The 26,038-nt window shown below is 40.8% G+C and overlaps 1 protein-coding gene across 8 annotated transcripts in view; it reads left to right on the top strand.

Annotated features, from left to right (window-relative positions):
* The window catches only part of LOC140185698 (cGMP-dependent protein kinase 1), an 815,177-nt gene that overhangs the window by 662,448 nt on the left and 126,691 nt on the right, over positions 1–26,038 (top strand). For all 8 annotated transcript variants that reach the window (XM_072239236.1, XM_072239235.1, XM_072239233.1 and 5 more), the window contains one exon: positions 6,201–6,275. In XM_072239236.1, coding sequence (XP_072095337.1) covers positions 6,201–6,275 — 75 coding nt within the window. The remainder of the gene's footprint in view (positions 1–6,200; positions 6,276–26,038) is intronic.

Below are 26,038 nucleotides of genomic sequence, written 5' to 3'. Positions count from 1 at the left end.
CTTAATCCTGTCTGCCAAGGTCTTCTCATGGCCCCTTCTGGCTCTCCCAATTTCATTTTTAAATTACTTCCTGCTAGCCTTATAATTTTCTAGATCTCTATTATTACCTAGTTTTTTGAACCTTTTGTAAGCTTTTCTTTTCTTCTTGACTAGATTTACAACAGTCTTTGTAGACCACGGTTCCTGTACCCTACTATCCTTTCCCTAGTCTCGTTGGAACGTACCTATGCAGAACGCCACTCAAATACTTTACCACATTTCTTCTGTACATTTCCCTGAGAACATCTCTTCCCAATTTATGCTTCCAAGTTCCTACCTGATAGCCTCATATTTCCCCTTACTCCAGCTAAACGCTTTCCTAACTTGTCTGTTCCTGTCCCTCTCCATTGCTATGGTAAAGGAGATAGAATTGTGATCACTATCTCCAAAATGCTCTCCCATTGAGAAATCTGACACCTGACCAGGTTCATTTCCCAATACAAAATCAAGTACAGCCTCTCCTCTTGTAGGCTTATCTACATATGTGTCAAGAAACCTTCCTGAACACACCTAACAAACTCCACTCCATCTAAACCCCTTGCTCTAGGGAGATGCCAATCAATATTTGGGAAATTAAAATCTTCCACCACGATAACCCTGTTATTACACCTTTCCAGAATCTGTCTCCGTACCTGCTCCTCGATGTCCCTGTTACTATTGCGAGGTCTATAAAAAACACCCAGTAGAGTTATTTATCCCTTCCTGTTCCTAACTTCCATCCACAGAGACTTCAAAGGCAATCCCTCCATGACTTCCTCCTTTTCTGCAGCCGTAACACTATCTCTGATCAACAGTGCCACCCCCCCCCACCTCTTTTGCCTCCCTCCCTGTCCTTTCTGAACCATCTAAAGCCTGGTACTTGAAGTAACCATTCTTGCTGCTGAGCCTTCCAAGTCTCTGTACTGATCCACGCGTTAAGCTCATCTGCTTTGTTCATAATACTCCTTGCATTAAATTAGACACATCTCAAACCATCGGTCTGAGTGTGTCCCTTTTCTATCACCTGCCTATCCTCGCTCTCAGCTCTGTCTTCAAGCTTTCTCTATTTGTGAGCCAACCACCTCTTCCTCCATCTCTTCAGTTCGGTTCCCACCCCCCAGTAATTCTAGTTTAAATTCTCCCCAATAGCCTTAGCAAACCTCCCCGCCAGAATGTTGGTCCCCCTGGAATTCAAGTGCAACCCATCCTGTTTGTACAGGTTCACACCTGCCCCAAAAGAGGACCCAATGATCCAGAAACCTGAATCCCTGTCCACTGCGCCAATCCCTCAGCCATGCATTTTTCCTCCACCTCATTCTATTTCTATTCTCACTATCACGTGACACAGGCAGTAATCCCAAGATTACTATCTTTGATGTCCTGCTTCTCAACTTCCTTCCTAACTCCCTGTAGTCTGTTTTCAGGATCTCCTCCCTTTTCCTACCTATGTCATTAGTACCAATATGTACCACGACCTCTGGCTGTTCTCCTTCCCTCTTCGGGATATCGTGGACGTGATTAGAAACATCCCGGACCCTGGCACCTGGGAGGCAAACTACCATCCATGTTTCTTTCCTGCATCCACAGAATCACCTGACTGACCCCCTAACTATAGAGTCCCCTATCACTGCTGCCATCCTTTTCCTTTCCCTGCCCTTCTGAGCCACAGAACCAGACTCAGTGCCAGAGGTGCGGCCACTGTTGTTTCCACCAGATAGGCGTCCCCCCCAACAGCACTCGAATAGGAGTACTTATTCTTAAGGGGGAGAGCCACTGGGGTACTCTCTAGCATCTGACTCTTTCCTTTCCCTCTCCTGACTGTTACCCACTTATCTGTCTCCTGAGGCCCTGGTGTAACTACCTGGCTATAGCTCCTGTTCACTCTCCCTGACCAGACGAAGGTCATCGAACTGCATCTCCAGTTCCCTAACGAGCTGCAGCTTGATTCACCTGGTGCAGATATGGCCGCCCGGGAGGCTGGGAGTCTCCAGGACCTCCCACATCTGACACCGAGCACAAAACACCAGCCTCACACACATGCTTCCTGTCTGTATTCAACATAGACAAACTACCTCGCCTCGATGCGTTATTGCCAAAACCCCATTGAGCCAAAGCTCTCCTACTCTGTCTCCCTCTACTCTAGCGCCCGCTCTATAAAGCTGTCTCCTTTTAAACTCTGTGTTCTAAGTGGCTGACGTCCACAAGCTTGCGCAGTCGTGCCTCGATTAAACCGCTGAAGAAATAAATATATTTTCCGATTGAGATGCTAAAAATCTTATGGGGATATTGAGTATATGATATACTGACAAAGGGTCCTGACGAAGGATCTGTGCCCAAAACGACGACGGTTTATTCCTCTCCATAGATGCTGCCTGACCTGCTGATTTCCTCCAGCATTTTGTGTGTGTTACTCTTGATATATACAGTGTGTGTCTGTATTTGTGTCATGTGGCAGTGGTCTTCCAAGATATGTTTAGAGTATTTATATGTCATTATGTGTATATCCTTTATGTATGTATGCAGTGTGAGTGAATCTGCTCCATTATGTTTGTGTATATGGTTTAAGTGCCTTTGCAAATAGATTGCATATAAATGTTTTTATAGATACATATAAATGATGTTCCCATTGGTGCCTGTGTATGCTGTGGATGTGCTACCTTTAATGTATAAGTATGGAGCATGGGTGTGAGTCTATAGACTCATCTACTAGAGGGTGAACTCAAATAACTTGACAAAATACAGTATACTATAATCACCTAAATTTTGGCGATCAATAGAATAATTAAATTGTTAAAAATATCACTGATGAAATCTCGGTTAGTGAGTATTAATGAATTAATTTTATAATACCCACTTCAGCAGACGATGTGAAGGAGATGGTTTAGTGACATAAGCATCTCGAGTTAAACATTCTTCTTAAAACATTTGATCGTGCTGCTGTCAGCCATATTTACCAAGTGTTTATGCTATCTCTTAAAGGTCAAATAGCTTTAAACCAGATGATAACACTTCCACTTGGTGATGGTGCTCTGGAGGTTTTTAAAGTGCTCATATCAAATTTAACAGACATCACAGAAGTGGAAGTGGAAGTTAAAGATGTGAAGCTATGTTGCCTGTTCTCATTAGGAGTACCTTGTGCCTTTTTTAATTGCAACATTTTTGTTTGAAGAGTTGCCACGATGAAATCCAATCAGTGGCATAGCTTGGGAGGACCTGAGCTGTGTAAGAAAATGGACTGCACGAGTTCAGAGACTCTGGGTATCACTTTAGCCTAACTCAGCAGCCAGGAAACCCTTGGGATTGTGTGAAACACTAGTTTTCAATCAGACCCTATCATGCACTTGAGTAGCTTCACTAACGTGACTGCTGTGTAGCAGCACTTATAATGATTGATTTCCTAATAAGTAGGTTAGGCTGAAACTGACCCTGACAACCCGGAGTGAAGGCCGTTCAGCCCGAACATACTTTCACCTGTAATTAGGCTGTGCTGAATCAGAATCAGAAACAGGGTTATTATCACTGGCATATTTGGTGAGATCTGTGGAATGGTGACTGATTACATCAGTCACCATTAATTAGATGAGGCAAAAGAGTTAAAGAAATCAATTATGTGCCTGCTGATAAGAATTCCTTGAACTCTATTTATTTAGTTATTCAGAGATACAGCACAGTAGTTGGACCTTCCAGCCAACAGCCTGCACTGCCCAATTGCACTCACGTGAGTAATTAACCTAATCCGCTGAGCAACACACACAAAATGCTGGAAGAACTCAGCAGACCAGGCAGCACCTATGGAAAGGAGAACAGTCGACGTTTCAGACCGAGACCCTTCAGCAGGAACCTGTATGCCTTTGGAATGTGGAAAGAAACCAGACCACCCAGACTTTTTCATGTCTGTGAAGGAATTCTGCTCAGATTTGCCCTTTAAATAAATTATTGTCACAAGGCTTTGATACAAAAATGTAATCAGAGAACAACAGGGTTTAGTTTTAGTAAATACTGGCATAGATTTGCCATTAAGCAGTATAAGCTAGATATCACTGTAAAGAAAGAAAGATGTGTATCAAAAGGAAAGGTTGCTGTAGGACATTTTGCTGCTGTTATTAGTGCTAGGGTATGCACTTGACCTGCTTCCATCAATGCATCGTGTATACCAACATCACTCCGACCAGATTGTACATATCCATCAAGAACTGGTAAAAGAGTGCAGGGTGAGCTCGCGCAGAGACTTTCCACACTCCAATTTGGAGATCTTGACATGTCTGACTTCAGTTTACACAGTGCTATGTGTTGCAAACTGAGACATCAATAAATGGAGATGATTTAGCATTTGTGAGTGTCAGTGTGCTCCGAACACTTAGTGGATAGAGTTCCAGTTTAATTCTAATCTTGAAACTTCACCTCTGACAGTGTTGCATCATGTTGCTACTGCACTGAGTTCAGTGTAGATTATGAACAAAATAAGTCTTTTGACTCAGTGGTTGATCATCTAATATTTCAAAATTGAATTTTTACACATTGCCCATATAGAGAACTGCGTAAAGTGCTATTGTATAAAAGGTCCCTTTCCTCATAAGGTGGTAATCCCAGCAGATTCATCCATTGCCGATGGCTTACACACAGGATAAATTTCAGAGTAAATGGTTGCATTACTTCAAATTACTTAAGGTTTCTCTTTGTGGCATCCAAATTGGTTCAGTGGGTAACTGACTGCTGTTTGGGCATTGCCACATACTGTGTTTGTGGGGCAGGGGGGAGATCATCATGCACTTCACGAAAAGGGATACTCTATTCTCATTTGTAGCTTTTATTTTACCTCTAGTTATTTGAAATGATTGTGCACAGATTGTCTGTCATCTTCTGAAGGGTGATACTGCTTAGCGACGGGCTGCCGCTCCCTATTTCTTGCTTTCTAAAGAAAACCTTACTAAGCAAGGATCATCATGGCCTTTGTTACTTCTCTCTCTCTCTCTCTCTCTCTCTATCTCTCTCTCTCTCTTTCTCTCCCTCTCCCTCTCCCTCTATATATGTGTATATAGATATATATTCACCTTAGACCAGCTGAATGACTTTTGCCTGGTTCAGTTTGGAAGCCATGAAATCTGCTAGATCTGGCTGTTCTGTCAATTGACTTGCTGACAGTGTACATTGAAAGGCTGTAGTTTCAGATTCAAATTTCTGACTTGGGCTCTGGCCGTTGGGCCTTGACTTTTGCACTCCCCATTGACCTTCAGGCTTCCATCTGGTCTCCTGACCAATCTTTGGGTTTCGATCTTTAATATCGACCGAGAACTCACCGCTGACAAAGAATGAGGATCCCGGACGAGGTTCTGAAATCCAGGCCTGGAACTACAGACTCGCCAATGATGGGACACAAACACTAGACCTCTAACTCGGATCTCACCAATTTGCGTACCCCAGGGGTCACTGTCACTCGTGCCTCATGCTTGTATACAGCATTGTGCAAAAGTTAGGCACATGTAAAAAAAAATCCTGTAAAGCGAAGATGCTTTCAAAAATAATGAAATAAAAAGTTTCTAGATATCAAAAAAATTACTAAAAAGAGCAGTTAACAGTAAAAAAAACTAAATTCAATATTTGGTGTGACCTCCCTTTGCCTTTAAAATTGCATCAATTCTCAAATGTGCACTGTTGTGCAGTTTTATAAGAAAGTCGGCTGCTAGGTTGTTCCAAGCATCTTGGAGAACTTGCCACAATTCTTCTGCAGACTTTGGCTGTCTCACTTGCTTCTGTCTGTCCAGTTAATCCCAGACAGCCTCGATGATATTGATATCAGGGCTCTGTGGAGATCATACTATCTAAAACCATGTAAAAAATTTAGGGCGCCTAAAACTTTTGCATAGTACAGTTGGTCTTAAACCTCCTTCATCATTTGCTAAGTAAAACATTACACCTTATGAAGATATGAATAAATATATAAATACATTCCATTTCAGAAAATGAATATCCCTATCCACAAGTGTGTGCATAAATGTGTACCCAAGTACAGTATATATGCATTCATGAGTGTGTGCACAATTGTCATGACATTAAATGTCTGAAAAGTTCTGTATTACAATGCTGCAGTTTGTTTGCTGAATCTAAATTGATGTGCAATTACTTGTTGAGTTTTCTTTGTTTATTTATATCTATTTGCTAAAATTGTATTTTGTTTGTTACAGCTCATTCAAGCACCTAATTGGAGGTCTGGAAGATGTTTCCAACAAAGCTTATGAAGATGCTGAAGCTAAAGCTAAGTATGTCAATCATTTCTCCTTGAAGTGTAGTTTTTAACTTTATTGCTCACTGTAGTTGGTGATTAAGTAGTAATATAACTTATTATGTGTAACCATCTAGGAATATCCCATGGCTATCAACAACTGTGCAAGATTTGCAAAAGCATTGATTACAATGATAAGTAAAGTCTGAATTGCACAAGTGATGTCAGAATTTAACATATTATCTGCAGTTCTTTTGTATTAATGGAGGAGTTTACGGTTTTGTGCTTTATGGTATTGCACTGATGAAAGTACTTGATCTGTGCGTAGATCATTCATGGACACCTGCAGCCCTTTGTACTCATGCTGATGTGTTGAAGGAATTAGCCATTTCGTTCCATTTACCTACACTATTCCCCCTCACTCTGCACTATTCATTTTCAAGTATATATCCAGTGCTTTTTAACACAAACTATTGAACCTCCACTGCCCTTTTTAGGCAACACTTCTTGTTGGATTTTCATATTTGTGTGCGCTTCTCCTGTTTTTGTAGCAGAATTAGGGGAATGAATGGCTGAGAGACAGTGGAGCTGGATATGATCAAGAATTCTTGTTTGATTTACACATGAGCCAAGTTTATTTTATCTAGGTTGGCTTAATGTGTTCCACATCTGTCAGCTTCACCGACTTCTGTTATGAATTGCATTTGCAGTTCCACGAATGTTTCAAGATTCTTCAGTCTACCATGGTGAATTTACCCAGGAATACCCTACACTGGTAACACATTATTTAGAAACTAATGATGATCAGATCAATCGGTACTTCTTTCAGTGTAGCAAGCATCAGATTGCATCACAGAATATTGTAGCAGGTAAAAAATGAATAGGTAAAAGGCTTTGGACACAGTGCACAATGAAACGAGAGTTTAATACATGGAAAGCCCTATAATGAAAGCACAAAATCATTTGTGCCAAGAAAGATAATTGTAAAATTAGCCCATTTAGAAGTGAAAGTAGGAAACATATTATTATCTAAAGGATGATGAATATTTTGACCTCTGTCTTCCTAAAGATTGAGGATACTGGCGTCCATTGGTTCTTCCAATAAAATGTTAGTAAATGTAACAAGAAATATTAATAAAAGGTGGATATATGAAATTGTAATGATCTGTTTAAATCATAGAACAGGGTCAAGAAACTGGATAACTGCTCCATTACCATTAGTTATTATTAATATATCTCACGTTCTAAAGTCGAGATGTTCCTCTGCTACATTGACCTACCCCTGGTTTTATATACCAATGGCGAAGCCAGGTGATTTTGCATGCATGAACCACTTATGGTTTTTCCCTGCAGTTCCTACTGAATTGCTGGTGGTGGCACTATTCTGCCACACGCCATTGTTCTCAGTAACAGTGCCAGCATGAGGGTGCAACTACAAGAAACAAAATACTTGAATGGAATGAAATACCCAAAGCCTTTTTGCATAACAGTGTCAAAGGAGGGCCACGCAACAGTTAATAAGACAATGACAAACAGGTAGGTTTCAAGGATACTTCAATAGAAGAGAAAGAAGGACAATGCAAGAAGGCTTTCAGAGCTTAGGGCCGAGACATCTTAACATACAACTTCTAATGCTGAGGCAAACCAATTCCAGAGGTCAGAATACAGAGATTTCAGAGATTTTGGTGGGTTGTAGGGTTGGGAGGCATTAGCAAGATAGAGGAACGAGGCCAGATAAAGATTAGAAAAAAGAAAATTTGGAATTCTCAAGTCATTCTTAAGATGTTGTTGGATGGAGATGAGGGTTGGGCACAATTGGATAGGTGATAGATGAAGCTCTGTTCTAAGATCTGCCGTGGGAGGAGGTTACTAGGAAGACATAGAAAATAACTGTAGAGGTATGCTTAGAGCTTCCTTGACAAAGTGCAACATCCTGACTGACTCCTGATAATGTCTGACCTACAACCAAAGTGGAGAAGGAACATACAGGATGATACTGAAAAAGGGAGCACTCAAAAGCCTCTTTTATTTAGCAATGGAAGGTGTAAATCTCTTTGAAAATTAACTACCCAGACACCACATTAGGAAACTCATGTCCCAACTGAGGAGGAGTCTATAGTTATCCAACATACTTCATTAGATGAAGATTAAGCATTCTTTAAGATTAACTTTAGCTTTATTTGTCAATATTTAAAACATTGGATAACCATTGGATAAATGACCAGCACAGGCCAAGGATGTATCATGCTTTTGGCACCAATATAGCATGTCCAGAACTCACCAATATTGCATGTCTTTGGAATCTGGGAGGAAACCAGAGCACCCAGAGGAAATCCATGTGGCCACGGGGAGAAAGTACAAACTCTTTACAGGCACCGGCGGGAAATGAACCCGGGGTCACTGGCGCTGTAAGGTGTTGCACTAACCGCCATACTACCCAACCATTGAACCTGCAAAACGGGAGTGCAAGCAAAACAATCTCAACCCTGAGGGCTGCCTGACAAAATGAAGAGAAAAAATAAGAAAAAGAAGATGACATGAATTTTACTTCAGTTAAGAAACAGGTGGCAGAATTTTGGTTGAGCTCACGTTCACAGAGGATATAGGGTAGAAGACATACCATTACAGTAGCTTACCCAAGTCTTAAATGGGACCCATTGTTTTTAAGCAATGGCTCCCAGTTCTAGATTCTCCCACAATAAATCTCTCAATATTCTCCCAACACCCACCCTGTCAAGATCCCTTAGGAACTTTTATGTTTCATTGAAGTCTCCTCCTACTCTTCTAAATTCCAGTGGATTCAGGCCAAGGGTGGTAAGATTTTCCTCCAAAGCAATCCACCCATTCCAGTTAAATGTCAAGTAAGTATTCAATGAAACCCTTCCAATGCAGTAACAACCTTCCTTAAACTTGGAGACCAGTTTTATACAGTGGTACTCACTAGTGCTATATTTAATTAAAGCACAACACCCCTACTTTGCATTTGATTCCCCTTGCAATAAACATGACTGTTTTGTTAGCTTTTTTTTAATTACTTGTTGTACATAAAATTATAGGGATGATGCCCCCTGCACCCAGCATCTTGTTAGCAAATGTACAGTCGCTGGAGAATGGAATTGAGGACTTGAGGGCAAGATTGCTGTATCAGAGAGAAATGAGGGATTGCTACGTTCTATGTCTGAGCGAGATGTGGCTTTCTCCAGGCACACCAGATACAGTGATCATACCAGAAGACTTCTCAATTTTGCGTATGTACTAAACTGCTCTTTCAGAAAAGGCAAAAAGTGGAGGTGCATGTTTCCTAATAAACTCTCAGTGGTGCTCCAGTGTGGCGATTTTGTCGGATTCGTATTCCTCCAACCTTGAACACCTAACGATCAAATGCCATTCGTTCTATTTACCAAGGGAGTTTCCTCTACAATACTGACCGCAGTTTACATACAACCAGCAGCTGATTATAATCAAGCACTTGAGATACTGCATGATGCCATCTCCAAACAAGAAACAGTCTATCCTGACGCATTTCAAATCATAGCTGGGGACTCCAATCAGGCTTGTTTGAAGAAAACCCTACCCAATTACCATCATATAACCTGTAGTACCAGAGGTCCCAACACACTAGACCAATGTTATACTGAGATAAGGAATGCCTACCAGTCCATCCCCATTCCAGACTGCATTTCAGTAAATCAGATCAGTTGAACGTCATTCTCCTACCTGCATATAGGCAGAGGCTAAAGAGCAAGGCTCCAGAGATCAGGACAACAAAGAGGTGGTCGTGGGAGGCGGAGGAGCAGTAATGGAATTGATTCAAGACAGTGGACTGGGTCATGTTCAAAGACTCATCTGTGGATCTGAATGAATACACCATGGTTGTCACAGATTTTATAGAAGAGTGTGTCTCCATAAAATCACTCAGAATCTTTCCCAATCAGAAGCCCTGGGTGAACCAAAAAATCCGCAATCTGCTGAGCTAGATCAGAGGCGTTCAAGTCTGGTGACCAAGAAAGTTGCAAGAGATCCAGGTATAATCTTGAGAAAGCCATCTCACAGGCGAAGTGGCAATTCTGGACTAAACTTGAATCAGCAAAGGTTGTTTGCCAGTTGTGGCAAAGCTTGAATATTATCACCCCTTATAAAATTAAATCCAGCAACATTGGCGACAGCAGGGCTTCACTTCTAGATGATCTCAATGCCTTCTATGCTTGCTTTGATTGTCAAAACATGGAGGAATCATCACAAACTCCCATAGCCCCTGAATTCAGTCTCCTGGGCTGACATGCGAGCAACCTTCAGGAGCATGAACCCACAAGAAGCATCCGGCCCAGACGGGCTATCTGGCCAAGTACTAAAGACCTCTGCTGGTTAACTGGCTTGAGTGTTACTGAGATCTTTAACCTCGCACTTTGACAGTCTGAGGTACCCACCTGCTTCAAGCAGGCTTCTATTATACCGGTACCTAAGAAGACCAGCCTCAATGACTATTGTCCAGTAGCAATTACATCCACAGTGATGAAGTGCTTTGAGAGGTTGATGATGAAACATATCAACTCCTGCCTGAGAAATGACTTAGATCCGCTCCAATAGACCTACCAGAGCAGCAAGTCCAAAGCAGATGCTATTTCATTGGCTCTTCACTCAACCCTGGAACATCTGGACAGCAAAGATGCATACTTCAGGATGTTCTTTATCAACTACAGTTCACCCTTCAATACCATCATCTCAAAATGAATCAATAAGCTTCAAGACCTTGGTTTCAATACCTCCTTGTGCAGTTGGATCCTCAGTTTCCCCATTTACAGACCCCAGTCAGTTAAGATTGGCACAACATCTCCACGATCTCCATCAGCACAAGTGGACCAGGGGGCTGTGTGCTAAGCCTCCTTCTCTATTCACTTTACACTTATAACTGTATGGCTAAGCACAGCTCCAATACCATTTTCAGTAAGCTGATGACACCACTGTTGTAGGCTGAATCAAAGGTGGTGATGAATCAGTATATAAGAGGGGTATTGAAAATCTGGCTGAGTGGTGCCATAACAACAACCTTGTCAGTAAGACCAAAGAGCTGATTATTCACTTCAGGAGAAGGGAACCAGAGGTCCATGAGCCAATTCTCATCAGGGCATCAAAGGTGGAGATGGTTAGCAACTTTAAATTCCTCGGTGTTATAAATTCGGAGGATCTGTCCTGTGTCCGAAACGTACGTGCAATTATAAAAAAGGAAGGCAGTGCCTCCACTTCCTTAGGAGTTTGCAAACATTTGGCATGACATCTAAAGCTATAGATGTGTAATGGAGAGTATATTGACTGACTGTATCACAGCCTGGTATGGAAACACCACTACCCTTGAATGAAACATCATACAAAAGTAGTGACTGTGGCCCAGTCCATTGCGGGTAAAGCCCTCCTCATCATTGAGCACATTCACACAAAACACTGTTGCAAGAAGGCAGCAGCTATCATCAGGGACCTCCACAATGCAGGACATGTTATCTTCTCGCTGCTGCCATCAGGAAGAAGGTACAGGAGCTTCAGGATTCACACCATTCAACCGTCAGGCTCTTGAACTATAAGGGATCACTTCACTCATCTTCAATTCCCCCATCATTAAAATGCTGTCCACAGCTATAGACTCACTTTCAAGGACTCCTCCTCTCATGTTCTCGATATATATATATTTGTTTATTAATTATTATTATTATTATTATTAAATTCTTTTTGTATTTGCATATTGTTGTCTTTTGCACACAGGTTGAATGCCTAATTTGGTGTGCTCTTTCAGTGATTTTGTTATGATTATTTATCTGTGGATTCACTGAGTATGCCTACAAGAAAATGAATCTCAGGTTTGTATATAGTGAAATATTTGTACTTTGATAAGAAATTTACTTTGAACTTAAATACTGGTCTTTTGTGATTCAGGGATTATGACATCCAGGTCCCTCTGCATAACAGTTTTTGTTTTCTTTTTTCTTCCAAAGTGAACATTACATTTTTGACACACCCATCTGCTGGAATTCTGCGCAGTCACATAACCTATTATTTTGTTACAGCCCTCTCATACTCACTTCACAAGTTACTTTCCTATCAGTCTTTGTGACATAACCAAATTTAGCAAACGTACCTCAACTGTTGTCCATCATGATCACTTTCTCAACTCTTCTTGTAATATCCTCGGAAACTCTTATGGTACGTACAAACACACAAGCTAACGTTACATTTACAAATTCCAAATTAAGTATTGGAATAAATCATTTTGAAGCACAGAAGGTCTTATTTGAGACGTTGTCTGATTACTTGTATCTCTTCTTAGATTCAGTTGCTATGGCATCATCTTTAATTGTGAATATTCGTTTCCTTTTACCCATGTGACACACTAAGGAACTGTGTTGACCAAGTCATTTAACTAAATGGTAAAACGGTGAGGCCCCGGCCCTTATCCTTGTGGCTCACCACCTTTTCCATTCTATCAGCCAGAAAAATACCCATTTATGCCCCTTCCTATTTGTTGTTCACCAGGCTGTCTTCCATCCAGGCTGATATGTTACCTCCTACATAGTGAGATTTCATTTTCCACAATAAGGCATGACACCAGCAAATTTCTTCTGGAAATCTAACCATATTATACTCACTGCTTCCTTTTTACCTACCTCACATTAGTTCTTTAAAAAACTCCATACCTTAGTCAAACATGACTTTCCCTTTTGCAGAGGCATGTTGATTTTGCCTGATTACCTTGGAATTTTTCTAGTGCCCTACAACTACTTCAATAGTTACTAAAATTTTCCTGTAAAAGATATTTAGCTAACTGGCCTGTACATTACTGCTATATGACTCTTTTCATTTAAAGGAATTACCTTTGCTATTTTCCAATCCAATTGAACCATTCCCAGGTCCAGGGAATTTTGAAAATTAAAGCCACAATGAGTATCGAACTAGTTGCTTCTATTAAGACCCTTGGATGAAGTGCATCAGTAGCCAGGGGCATGTCAGCCCATAGCTCCAACACATTGTCCTGTGCAACTTACCTTACAATCATAAATTTCCTGAATTCCACCATTTCTTCCAGCTCTCAATTTATGGCTTTTCTGGGATTGTTTACTTTTTTAACGAAGGCCGGTGAAAAATATCTGCTTAATTCTCTTTTGAAATTCTTGTTTTCCCGAAACATGTTTTCTAAAACTCAGTTTCTTAATACTTGGTCAATGATTTACTGGTTCCATTTAATATCAGAGTGTATCCAATATACAACCTAAATTCTTCCTCCCTGCAGACATCCTCGAAACAGAAGAAAAATGCCAAAGAGTGAATGACACTCTTAAGAACCCCAAAGCCCCCTACCTTCCTCCCGTGCACAAGTAGCATCAACTTCTTGTTGTAATATCCATGGAAACTCTTATGTAGAAAAACGCAAGCTTATGCTACGTTTATAAATTCTGAATAAAGTATTTGAATAAATTAGTTTGAAGCATTGAAGGTTTTATTTGCAATGTGTGAGTACTTGTATCTCTAAGTTGATTCAGTTACTATGGCATCGTCTTTAATGATAAATATTCGTTTTCTTTTTACCCGTGTGATACACTAAGGAACTTTGTTGTGACATAACATGCTATTGTTTGAGTGAAGAATCACTGATGGTGCTGCTAAGATCAAGCATATTCTTATTTCCTGTAACTTTCCTTGTGATTCAATAATTCTTTTCCTTCCTTAATATGGTGACATTCTGGTACCTTTCCACTGCTGATAAAGGACCACAAATACTTCGTGCAAATAGTCATTCTTCACAGGGTACAGAGCATTATACATGTGGTGTCCTCCAGTCACACTCAGCTCCAGATGTCACTGGCTACTGATCATGACTCATGCTGGAAATCAAGAGTAACACACACAAGGTGCTGGAGGAATTCTGCAGGTCAGGCAACATCTGTGGAGGGAAAATAAACAGTCGACTTTTTGGGCAACTACTATTATATGTTTCTATATTTCTGGCTGCCACCAAAATTTATTTCTTAACTAACCAAGTCTATCTCAGTGATTGATGATCGCAGAAAAGTTTTAAAGATTACAAGCTGATTGGTTGATTGGATTGTGGAGACAGAAACAGGCATCAGTTTTCCTCAGGATTGCATGTCCATTCAGAGCGATGGTAATGGCTTCTGAGCTATCAAGGGAATCTAGATGACTTCAAGATCTAAAACAGGCAGATCTTGCCAAATGCAGTTTTGTATTTGCTGATTAAGATGTTATATGTCTGTTTTCTAACGGGCAGAATACATTTACACAGAGTGTATGCTGTGAATCATGGGCCACTCTATCTGTAAGAAGCATTCCCACCTGGTTGCAGATGCTGGATCAGTGCCAGTGTTGACTGCAGGGGATTCTTTTCATTTCAATCCTAATTCAGATTCAAGCTGAGCACACCTAGAGCTGCTCTTGTAATCAGTTTGTAATAAACCAGGATAGTCGCAATGCGTCTCAATATCTCCAAATAATCATCAAGGACTGTTTCTGAAAACGAAGCAGCTCAGTCGGTTCTGTCTGTTTTGCCTGACTCTCCTGTGCAAGGTTCTCTATTCAGAACTCCTGGTGCAAAGGTAACTGATTCATAATGGCACTGTGTTGGAAATATATGAGAGAGAACCAATTGCAGGTACCACTGGAAGTGTTGGTAGCCATTACTGGCACACACTGCTGTGAGACCTGTGGACAAGATGATCACAGAGAATTAGTGTTTTGTTTTCTTATATTTCCAGATGTTGAGATTTGTAAATATCTTCCACATCTTAAAATGTGCAAAAACAGTTTACAGTCAATAAAGTCCTTTTTGAATCACAGTCACTTTTAGAACACGTGGGGCCACACATTTTAATTCCGCATCCCATTCCCATTCTGATATGTCTATCCATGGCCTCCTCTACTGTAAAGATGAAGCCACACTCAGGTTGGAGGAACAACACCTTATATTCCGTCTGGGTAGCCTCCAACCTGATGGCATGAACATTGACTTCTCTAATTTTCTCTAATGCCCCACCTCCCCCTCGTACCCCATCTGTTATTTATTTATGTACACACATTCTTTCTCTCTCTCTCTCCTTTTTCTCCCTCTGTCCCTCTGACTATACCCCTTGCCCATCCTCTGGGATTTTCCCCCCTCCCCCTTTTCCTTCTCCCTGGGCCTCCTGTCCCATGATCCTTTCATATCCCTTTTGCCAATCACCTGTCCAGCTCTTGGCTCCATCCCTCCCCCTTCTGTCTTCTCCTATCATTTTGGATCTTCCCCTCCCCCTCCTACTTTCAAATCTCTTACTAGCTCTTCCTTCAGTTAGTCCTGACGAAGGGTCTCAGCCCGAAACGTCAACTGTACCTCTTCCCAGAGATGCTGCCTGGCCTGCTGCGTTCACCAGCAACTTTGATGTGTGTTGCTTGAATTTCCAGCATCTGCAGAATTCCTCATGTTTATATACTGGATGTGTTTTTTTTTTGTTTTTCACACCATTCTCTGTAAATTCTGGAGACTTCTGTGAGTGAAAATCCCAGGAGATCAGCAGTGTCTGAGATACCCAAACCACCCCGTCTGGCACCAACAATCGTTCCATGGTCAAAGTCACTTAAATCACATTTCTTTCCCATTCTGATTTTTGATTTGAACAAAAACTGAACCTCTTGACAATGTCTGCATACCTTTGTGCATTGAGTTGCTGCTACACGATTAACTGATTAGATATATTTGCATTAACAAGCACTGTATAGATGTACAGATGATCTTACTACCAGTGTTTGGATCTTGATGTGCACATATCTGATAACATGATTCCAATGTTATTGGCATGGTAGCGCAGCAAGCAGTGGTGATGCCTCACAGCTCCAGAAGCTGGGACTGATTGCTCAACCCCAGTTCTGTCTGTGTGGAGTTTGCATGTTCCTTTGCATGTTCCATAGGCTTCTCTGGGTGCTCCATTTTCCTACCACACCCCAAAGTGACACTCATGGGGTCATTCGTATCTGTAAGTTGCCCTGCGCAGATCTAGCTGGTTAAAAGGCTTCATTCTAAACTCAGTGGCCACTGTTCATTCCTCTCCATAGATGCTGCCAGACCTGTTGAGTTCCTCCAGCTTCTTGTGTATGTTACTCTGGATTTCCAGCCTCTGCAGAATCTCTTCTGCTAGTAATTCTTTTGAGTCATGATCAGTAGCCAGTGACATCTGGAGCTGAGTGTGACTGGAGGACACCACATGTATTATGCTCTGTACCCTGTGAAGTATTTTGGCTTTAACTGTCCTTATGCATATGTGATGAATGACTATTTGCACAAAGTATTTGTGGTCCTTTATCAGCAGTGGAAAGGTACCTGAATATCACCATATTAAGGAAGAAAAAGAATTATTGAATCACAAGGAAAGGTACAGGAAATAAGAATATGCTTGATCTTAGCAGCAGCATCAGTGATTCTTCACTCAAACAATAGCATGTTATGTCACAGCACAGTTCCTTAGTGTATCACATGGGTAAAAAGAAAGCAAATATTCATAATTAAAGATGATGCCATAGTAACTGAATCTGAGAAGAGATACAAGTAATCAGACAACGTCTCGAATAAAACCTTTTATGCTTCAAACTGATTTATTCAAATACTTTATTCGGATTTTGTAAATGCAACATAAGCTTAGTAATGTTGATAATTCTGTTAAAATCATTTCACTGTTGTGAAAAATGTTTAAATGCATAATAATTTGATTGTTCTCCATCTGTAAACACATAGCTGACTACAAGCTGTGGGTAGTCATAAGGGAGCCTATTGAAAAGATATTGAAAATATCTTATTGATTAATGGATCTGCTCTTGGTAACTTGGATGGAAGATGATATTAAAATTACTAACTTACTAAAGCTGTAGGCATGAACTGAGTTCTTTAATAAGCCTCCAATTTCACAAAGCACAGAAGGCATTACCAGTCATGCTATAAAATAGTGCTTTTGATACACAAACAAATAATGTATTGTTGGCATATGAGCAGCTTTGGGGATAGACGAGAATCCAGCAGTTAGTGGCATTTTGTTGTCGTCAGTGGAATACATCAAAAGAGCATAAATTAAATGTATTCATTTGCATGCACATTTACAAATAAGGCTGAACTCGCTTATCGTATTCATGCAGAATTTTCAAGGAATGTTTCTTTTCTGTGAAATTGGACTTAGAGTGCAATGTTTTCCCCATATCAGTAGGTGGATTGGGAATCTGGGTAATGGAAATCCATATCATTTATCTAATTACATTCATTTCATTCATCAAAATGGTATCTTGGGGTTAGGATTAAAGAAGATTTCTTTTACTTCTTGGGTAGAGTAATGGAATTATTAAGAAACATTAATGTTTAGTTATGCCTTATGATCACTAAATTATGTATTGATCAGGGTTTACATATTTCTCACAAATTCATATGACATAGAACAATGCCATTCAGCTCATCAGTCTATTCTAGCTCTCAGAGCAATCCCAACCAGTTCATTCTGTCAATTGCTTTCTCTTGACCTATTCTCTCTTACATGCCCATCAACTGCACCCTGTAATTTAAGGTAATTCACCATCCATAAGACATAGGAGCAGAATTAGGCCATTCAGCCCATCGAGTCTGCTCTGCCATTCCATCATGGGTGATCCTGGATCCCATTCAATCCCATATCCCACAGCCTTCTCACCATATCCCTTGATGCCCCGGCCAATCAAGAATCCATCAACTTCCACTTTAAGTATACCCACAGACTTGGCCTCTAACGCAGTTTGTGGCAGAGTATTCCACGGATTGATTACTCTCTACTAGTTCACATTTTTGGTATGTCAGAGGAAACTGAAGCACCTGGTGGAAGTTCATTCAGTCACAGGGAAATCCTTCAGGCTCCACACACACAGCACCGGAGGTCAGGATCAAAGGTTGAATGATGTGAAATGGTTGTGTTCTCTTCATCGACTGATAACTTTCCAGTCATCAGGCCAATTTTGTTCCCTTTGGGATCTGAGAGGGATATTTTTCACCCAGAGAATGGTGGGTACCTGCAATACCGGATCCCAGTGCAGGTCGATGGGAACAGGTAGTTTAAATGGTTTAGCATGGACAAGATGGGCTGAAGGGCCTGTTTCTGTGCTGTACTTTTCTATCACTAAGTAACATTGCCTGCTAGAAGCAGGGTTACTGACAGCACTTAAGAAGTACTTGAATCACCTAGGTGGATGAGACTTGGATAAGCGCTGGAAGATGGGATTAATACAGATGGGTGATTTTACAATCTCAGCGAACTTAACTCTTGAGGATGCAGGTACAGCCAACGCTAGGGCGGCCATCGCTAGCGTGGACCTCAGGCAGTGCTCGGCTCCATTACTCCACGCCCATTTAAGCATCGAGCCAGATTACCAAAGCATCGAGGCCAGAGAGCTGAAAATGAACTGGTGTTCAGTGCCGTCTCCCCACGTTTGACCCATCTCCCATTTCGCTACTACCATCAGGAGGGAGTTCCAGGAGTCTGGGGTCCCACACTACCAAGTTTGGGAGCAGCCATCGGTCTCCTGGACCAGCTTCACCTGCCTCAGCCTCTGCACTTACTTCCTGAGACTCTGCAGCTCGCGTGCTATGTGCTATTTGTTTACTTTATTCTACTATTTGCGCGGTGTGACCTCTTTCACACATTGGATATTTGCCACTCTTTGTTTTGTGTGGCTTTTCGTGAATTCTATTGTGTTTGTTTTGTGGGTGCCTGCAAGAAGATGAATTTCAAGATATACATACCTTGATAGTAAATTTGGGAACTTTGAGCTTTGATCAGCATGGATGTGCTGGGCCAAATGGCCTGTTTCCACACTGTATGACTCGATAAATCTTTGACTTTTAATACAGATATCTTTCAGGCACTTGTTTGGCGAGCCCTGGAAAATTGGTCACAATTGCGGGCCAGATAATGTGAACAATATTGGGCACTTTATATGGCACGCTCCCTATTTTATGACAGAATAAGTGTGAATTGGGCAGTATAATTCAGGAGAAAAGATAACATAAGTGTTTTAAATACAAGGGATTCTGCAGGTGCTGGAAATCCAGAGTAACACACACAAGATGCTGGAGGAACTCAGGCAGCAAATAAACAGTCGATGCTGCAAGCAAAGATCCTTCATCAGGACTGAAAAGGAAGGGAGAAGATGCCAGAATAATATAAATGTTACTTCCAGTTGTAGGATCTCATTTCTTCTTCCTGGAATGTAGGCCACCCTCCGGTTCCATTTTACAGACGTTGGTAGGTCAATCTGCTGCATAAATCAGAAAATCTAGAAGAATCACTCATTGTGGTGATCATACCTCCAAAATATTTTGGGGACTGCGATCAAAAGCACATAAGACTGATAAAATGAACAACTACTTAAAAGGAAGAGGTAGAGGAAATGAGTTCAGTCATTCACAGGAACAAACATGTATACATACATTGGACTTCTAACTTCAATAATTTAGGAATTATTTTGTATGTATGAGTGCTCATTAGTTTTTGTGTTTGTAACTCAGGAATGACCTGTAACAGATAGCCTACAAGGAAACCATTGATACAAGGTCAAAACTGAGCTCTGAGACAATTGCTGGAAACCTGGGAAGATTAAGAAGTGTGATGTGTTACAGGTAACAGGTCAGGATGTGTTAATGAGGAGGAAAAGACAAAAAATAAGATGGCTAAGATCAGTGCAACACATAAAACACTGAAGGAAGTCAGCAGGTCAGGCAGCCTCTGTCAAGGGGAGGGGTAGGTGGTGGTAAAAGGGATGGTCAGTGTTTCGAGTCAAGATCCTTCCTCTGAACTGGTCCATAGATGCTGGCTGACCTACTGAGTTCCTCCAGTGCTTTGTGTGTTCCAGATTCCTGCATCTGCAGTTTCTTTTGTCTTCGAATATCAAATGGGGATGAGTTGTAGCAAAATGGTTAGTTCTGATAGAAATAGGGAAAGCAAATTATTGGGAATTGGAGAGTTTTTATTGAGAATGGTATGGCCTAAACATGATCTGAGCTGCTTCTCATTAAGATAGGCCTTGTTATAACAGCACAGCAGATCAGGCAGTTATTGAACTGAATTGACTTTATTACTTACATCCTTCATATACATGAAGAGTAAAAATCTTTACATTACGTCTCTGTCTAAATGTGCAGTATGCAATTTATTGTAATTTATAATAAATAGTACGTACGACAGGACAGTCAATATAACATAGAAATACAATTGAATTAATCAGTCTGATGGTCTGGTGGAAGAAGCTGTCCCAGAGCCTGTTGGTCCTGGCTTTTATGCTGCGGTACCATTTCCCAGATGGTAGCAGCTGGAACAATTTGTGGTTGGGGTGACCTGGGTCCCCAGTGATCCTTCGGGCCCTTTTTACACACCTGTCTTTATAAATGTCCTGAATAGTGGGAAGTTCACATCTACAGATGTGCTGGGCTGTCCGCACCACTCTCTGCAGAGTCCTGCAATTGAGGGAAGTACAGTTACCATACCAGGCAGTGATGCAGCCAGTCAGGATGCTCTCAATTGTGCCCCTGTAGAAATTTCTTAGGATTTGGGAGCCCATACCGAACTTCCTCAACCGCCTGGGGTGAAAGAGGCGCTGTTGTGCCTTTTTCACCACACAGCTGGTATGTACAGACCACATGAGATCCTCGGTGATGTTTATGCCGAGGAACTTAAAGCTGTTCACCCTCTCAATCCCAGATCTATTGATGTCAATAGGGGCTGGCCTGTCTCCATTCCTCCTGTAGTCAACAACCAGCTCCTTTGTTTTTGTGACACTGCGGGAGAGGTTGTTTTCTTGACGCCACTGTGTCAGGGTGATGACTTCCTCTCTGTAGGCTGCCTCATTATTATTTGAGACTAGGCCAATCAGTGTAATGTTGTCAGCAAATTTAATTAGCAGATTGGAGCTGTGGGTGGTGACACAGTCATGGGTATACAGAGAGTAAAGGAGGGGGCTTAGGACACAGCTCTGAGGGGCACCTGTGTTGAGAGTCAGAACTGTGTCAGATTTGCCACACATAACTATATAAAAGTATTCAGAAATAATGAAAACTATTAAAAACTCTTCAATATAGTTTAAAACTTTTGAATACACCTTCACATTTTAAAGTATTTAAATTAGCGACTAGATATCAAAGTCCCTCATAGTCATTCCCTTCATTGAAACCAATGCTAAAACATTTGGTGGTCGATGTTCATATGAAGTCCTACTGAACAACTTTAGTAAGTCTGACATGGTGGAATATTTAAAGTTAAACAACCACGAACAGGCAATTGGAACTTTAGAACATAAATAATTGCATGGAAACAATAAAAATGCTGGCAGTTACAGGAATAATCTTGTGAGTGAGACAAATCTCTGCAAGGTCTAAGCTGTTATAGTCAGATGTCTTGCCTGTAGCAAGTGGGGCACAGACATGCCACACAACCCATAATTGCAAAAACAGCAGCCTGTGATCATGATGCATATTTTATTTCTAATCCTGCCCTTTCTTCCCTCTTAGTGTTTGATATTTCCCCTGTAACTACTTAGGTCTGCTGCTAGAATGCATTGATTTACTGTATCTTCTGATCCCTGATGGTTGAGGTTTCCTGATGTCTCTGACCTACTGAATAACCTGAGTGTTGGATAGTAAGTACAGTGAACAGGGTCAGACTCATATTCTGCATGCCACTGTTAAGATAAGGAACTTACCCTTTGCATTCTCACTTGTTGTTAGTTTCCATGGTTTTCTACATCATTTATAGCACCCGTTATCAGTAAATTTTAATTAACTTATTAAAACAAAAAATAATCTCAAGTGAAATTACAGTCAAATAATTAGCAAATTTGTTGCAATCCAGAACAACCTTGCCCTCTAGTGGATGTACTCGGTCCAATTCACAGTCAACACCGAACACTCTTTCTTGTCAGATCTTAAGAAACATTTGATGTCTTTTTTTCGTTTACTGTTTGAGCTGCCCTTTATAAATGAGTTACTCTAGTTGATGCTTAAAAGGTAAAGGTAAATAATCTTTTTGTATTGCTATACTTGCCCTTTTGTTTCATGAACAGAGATTTAATTTTAATGAAATTTCTCCTCATTTATCTCCCTTTCTCTGGTGAAAGTAATGACTTTGACCAGGGCACACTTCCACAAGCTTTATGAGTCTAATTCTTCACGTGTGAATCTGTACAGTGAGTGTTAGGAAGATAAAAGGTGGCGGAGGGCTGCCATGTGGCCCAGCGCTAACCTGGACTGAAGCTCGACATGTAATCACCACAGCATAACTAACAGGACTGCAGTGACCTGAACTTCCTTTTCTAAAGCAAGAAACTGCAAATTTTAGAAATCTGTACTATGACAGAAAATATTAAGCAGCTTGGACAGGAGTGGCTCAGTGGCTATTACAGCACCAGTGATCACCAACCAGAGTTTGATCCCCACTACTGTCTGTAAGGAATTTGTACATTCTCCCCTTGTCCACTTTGGTTTCCCCCAGATTCCAAAGACATATGGGTTAGGGTTTGTGAATTGAGGGCATGCTACATGGTGATTTGAATTGATGCAAACAATGCATTTCACTGTATGTATCGATGTAAATGTGACTAATTAAACTAATCTTTAGAATCGTTATCTTTAATCTGTGCTAGTGCTGCCTGTCCTACTGAATATTTCCAGCAGTTTCTGCTTTTCTTCCCCCTTCCCTTGCTCCTTCCACCCATGCTTGTAACTATTGATTTCTCGAAAGTTTCCATGTCATCTGGTAACCTGGAAGAACACAGTGTTACAACAAAGAAATGATCAGTCTTTTACACCACCAATAATGAAAGATCTCATTTGTCTCAGTCTAGAAGATATTTATTCATATACAGTACATTTATGTGGAAAGAAATTGCAGTCCTGGAGAGGAATGAGAAGTATGGCTCAGAATGCATAATTGCAATCTTGGTAAGAACCCGCTCCCCAACTCAATCACCCAGTTGTAGTTATTTGAATATGTGGTTCATGCCTCTGAAAACCCCCCATCCCGCAAAGGTACTGATCCGCTGAGTTCAGTGAGGGTTAACCTCAGTGAGCCAGAGGATTAATACTGACTAGCATTCAGGGATTGGCTGTAGTTGGAAAATCTCATCTAAGAGCTTTGTTTAAAAACCTGCAACAGAGCTCGTGTCTGTCAATGGTCCCAAAAATGCAGATTCAAAGTTGTCCCCACACTATATGTCAATTAGAAATTGCTTCGGGCGAATCTTACTTCATTTTCCTTGCCTCCTGTTTGGAATCTTTGTGGCAACCTGGTGGATTTTGGTTTCAAACAAGATAACTTCCTTTTCAGATTAATTTGCACCAGAATTTCACAATCTAGGAAAATAGAAATTTGGGTCTATGTTGCTTGAAGCTGTATTTGACACTTGGCAGTCAGGTACTGTCTGTGTTAAGTTGGAGATGGTGCTACAGAAAGAAGAATGACTAGGGAGTAAGAAGGGTAATGTTCAGAATCAGAATTAGATTTATTATCACTGACTTAGATGATGTGAAATTTGTTGTTTTGCAGTACAGTGCAAAGATACAATTAATATATATAAATAAATAAATAGTGCTGAAAAGGGGAATAACAAAAGTAAGGTTTATGGGTTCATGGACCATTCAGAAATCTGATAGCAAAGGGGAAGAAGGTGATTGTGTATGAAACATCGGGTGTGTGTCTTCATCCCTGATGTCAGTAACCAGAAGAGAGCATGTCCCAGATGATGGGGATCCTTAGTGATCAATACCATCTTCTTGAGGTATTGCCTCTTGAAAATGGCCTTGATGATGGAGAGGGTTGTGCTCATGATGGAGCTGGCAGAGTTCATGGTCCTCTGAAGCCCTTTTATAATCCTTGCATTGGAGCCGCCAGTGGTGTTGCAACAGTCAGAATGTTCAAAACCATACTCTCTGTTTACAGAACTTTGCTAAAATCTTTGGACATATTGAATGTCCCCAAACTCCTAGTGAGGTAGGGCTGCTAATGTGTCTTCTTCATTATTGCTTCAGTGTGCTGGGCCCAGGTTAGATTCTCCAAGATGTTAATGTCCAGGAACGTGAAGCTGCTCACCCTCTTGCACCACTAGCACCTCGATGGGAACTAGAATGTCCTCTTGGTTTTCCTTTCCTGAAGTCCACAATCAGTTCCTTGGTCTTGCTGATGTTGAGACATCATTCATCCAGCTGATCTTTCTCACTCCTGAATGCTTTCTCATTGCCATCTAAGATTCTACCAATGGCAATTATGTCATTGGAGAAGGTATCGCTGGTGCTTAAGCTGAGCTTAGCCACACAGTCATGAATGTAGAGAGAGCAGAGCAGCTGGTTAACCATGCATCCTTGAAGTACACCTGTGTTAATCGTTAGTGAGGAGGAAATGTTCTTAACCAATCTTGATCTCCTGAAAAGGAAGTCAAGGATCCAGTTGCAGAGGGAAGTTCAGGGGCCAGATGTACATTAGGTTGACAAGAACCTAGTGCATTTAAGAGCTGGGTCACTTAAAGTAATGCTGTTGCATTGCTAAACTGCTGTTAGTAATATAATGGAGTCATTCATTAAAAAGATTGAAACCAAACTGTCAGAAGGGAATATAGATAATGGGCATTAAATGATACGTGGTACCCTATCTCCTTAGAGCATGTAGCCGATTGACAGTTCTTACAATCCTTGATGAAAAAAATCCCAGTTTAAAGTCTACAAAGGCACCAATAACATTGAAATCACCTGATGCATTCAAGCTGCAAGCTTTGATATCTTCTTCACAGGGCGACGTTGCCATGACGAACATCCGCTGAAACAAGTCGGTCTTCTGCCGCAGAATTCTAAGACTGAGTGCCATGAAGTGTTTTCATGTTTGGCTGAGCAGATCACAGAAAGAAAGGTTCTAATTAGTTACACCCACAACATTGAATGATTGCCCAAAAATGTCTATAGAAAGGCAGAATTTAGATATACCCAAATAACTATAATTTAATCAAATAGATTATCATTGATTATTGTTTTGTAAGAAAGATTAAGCCTTGCTAACCAAATCAAATGCATGAAAGGAGCTTATTTCTGGACAGAATAAGCCAGGAATTATGGGTCATACTACTGAATTTGCTAATTATACAGGATTCATTATTAGATATTTCAGCAAATTCAGTAGAACTGCTTTGCATTTTCCATTATGTAGGTTACTCATTTTGATGACAGGCTCCCAGACTTTAAGAAGCTCTGTATCTGACTCTTAAGATGTGTATCATAAACCGGGCCTGATTATGTTATTAGGATATACACTCAGTGGCACTTTATTAGGTACACCTATGCACCTGCTTGTTAATGCAAATATCTAATCAGCTAATCATGTGGCAGCAACTCAGTGCATAAAAATATGCAGACGTGGTCAAGAGGTTTAATTGTTGTTCAGACCAAACATCCAAATGGGAGGAAATGTGATCTAAGTGACTTTGACCCTGGAATGATTGATGGTGCTAGAGCTTACAGTGAATGGTGCAAAAAATTTTAAAAAAAACATCCAGTTCTGTGGGGGGGAAATGCCTTGTTAATGAGAGAGGTTAGAGGAGAATAGTCAGACTGGTTCAAGCTGACATTATTTGACGGTAACTCAAATAATGATGTGTTGGAACTGTGGTGTGCAGAAGAGCATCTCTGAATGTATAACACATCAAACCTTGAAGTGGATGAGCTATAGCAACAGAAGACCACAAACATACTCAGTGTCCACTTTATTATGTACAGGAACTAACTGATAA

This window comes from Mobula birostris, chromosome 21 (assembly GCF_030028105.1).
Source record: "Mobula birostris isolate sMobBir1 chromosome 21, sMobBir1.hap1, whole genome shotgun sequence".
Taxonomy (NCBI): Eukaryota; Metazoa; Chordata; class Chondrichthyes; order Myliobatiformes; family Myliobatidae; genus Mobula; species Mobula birostris.
The sequence above is the reverse complement of the archived record's forward strand: the minus strand, read 5'-3'. Positions and strand labels throughout refer to the sequence as shown.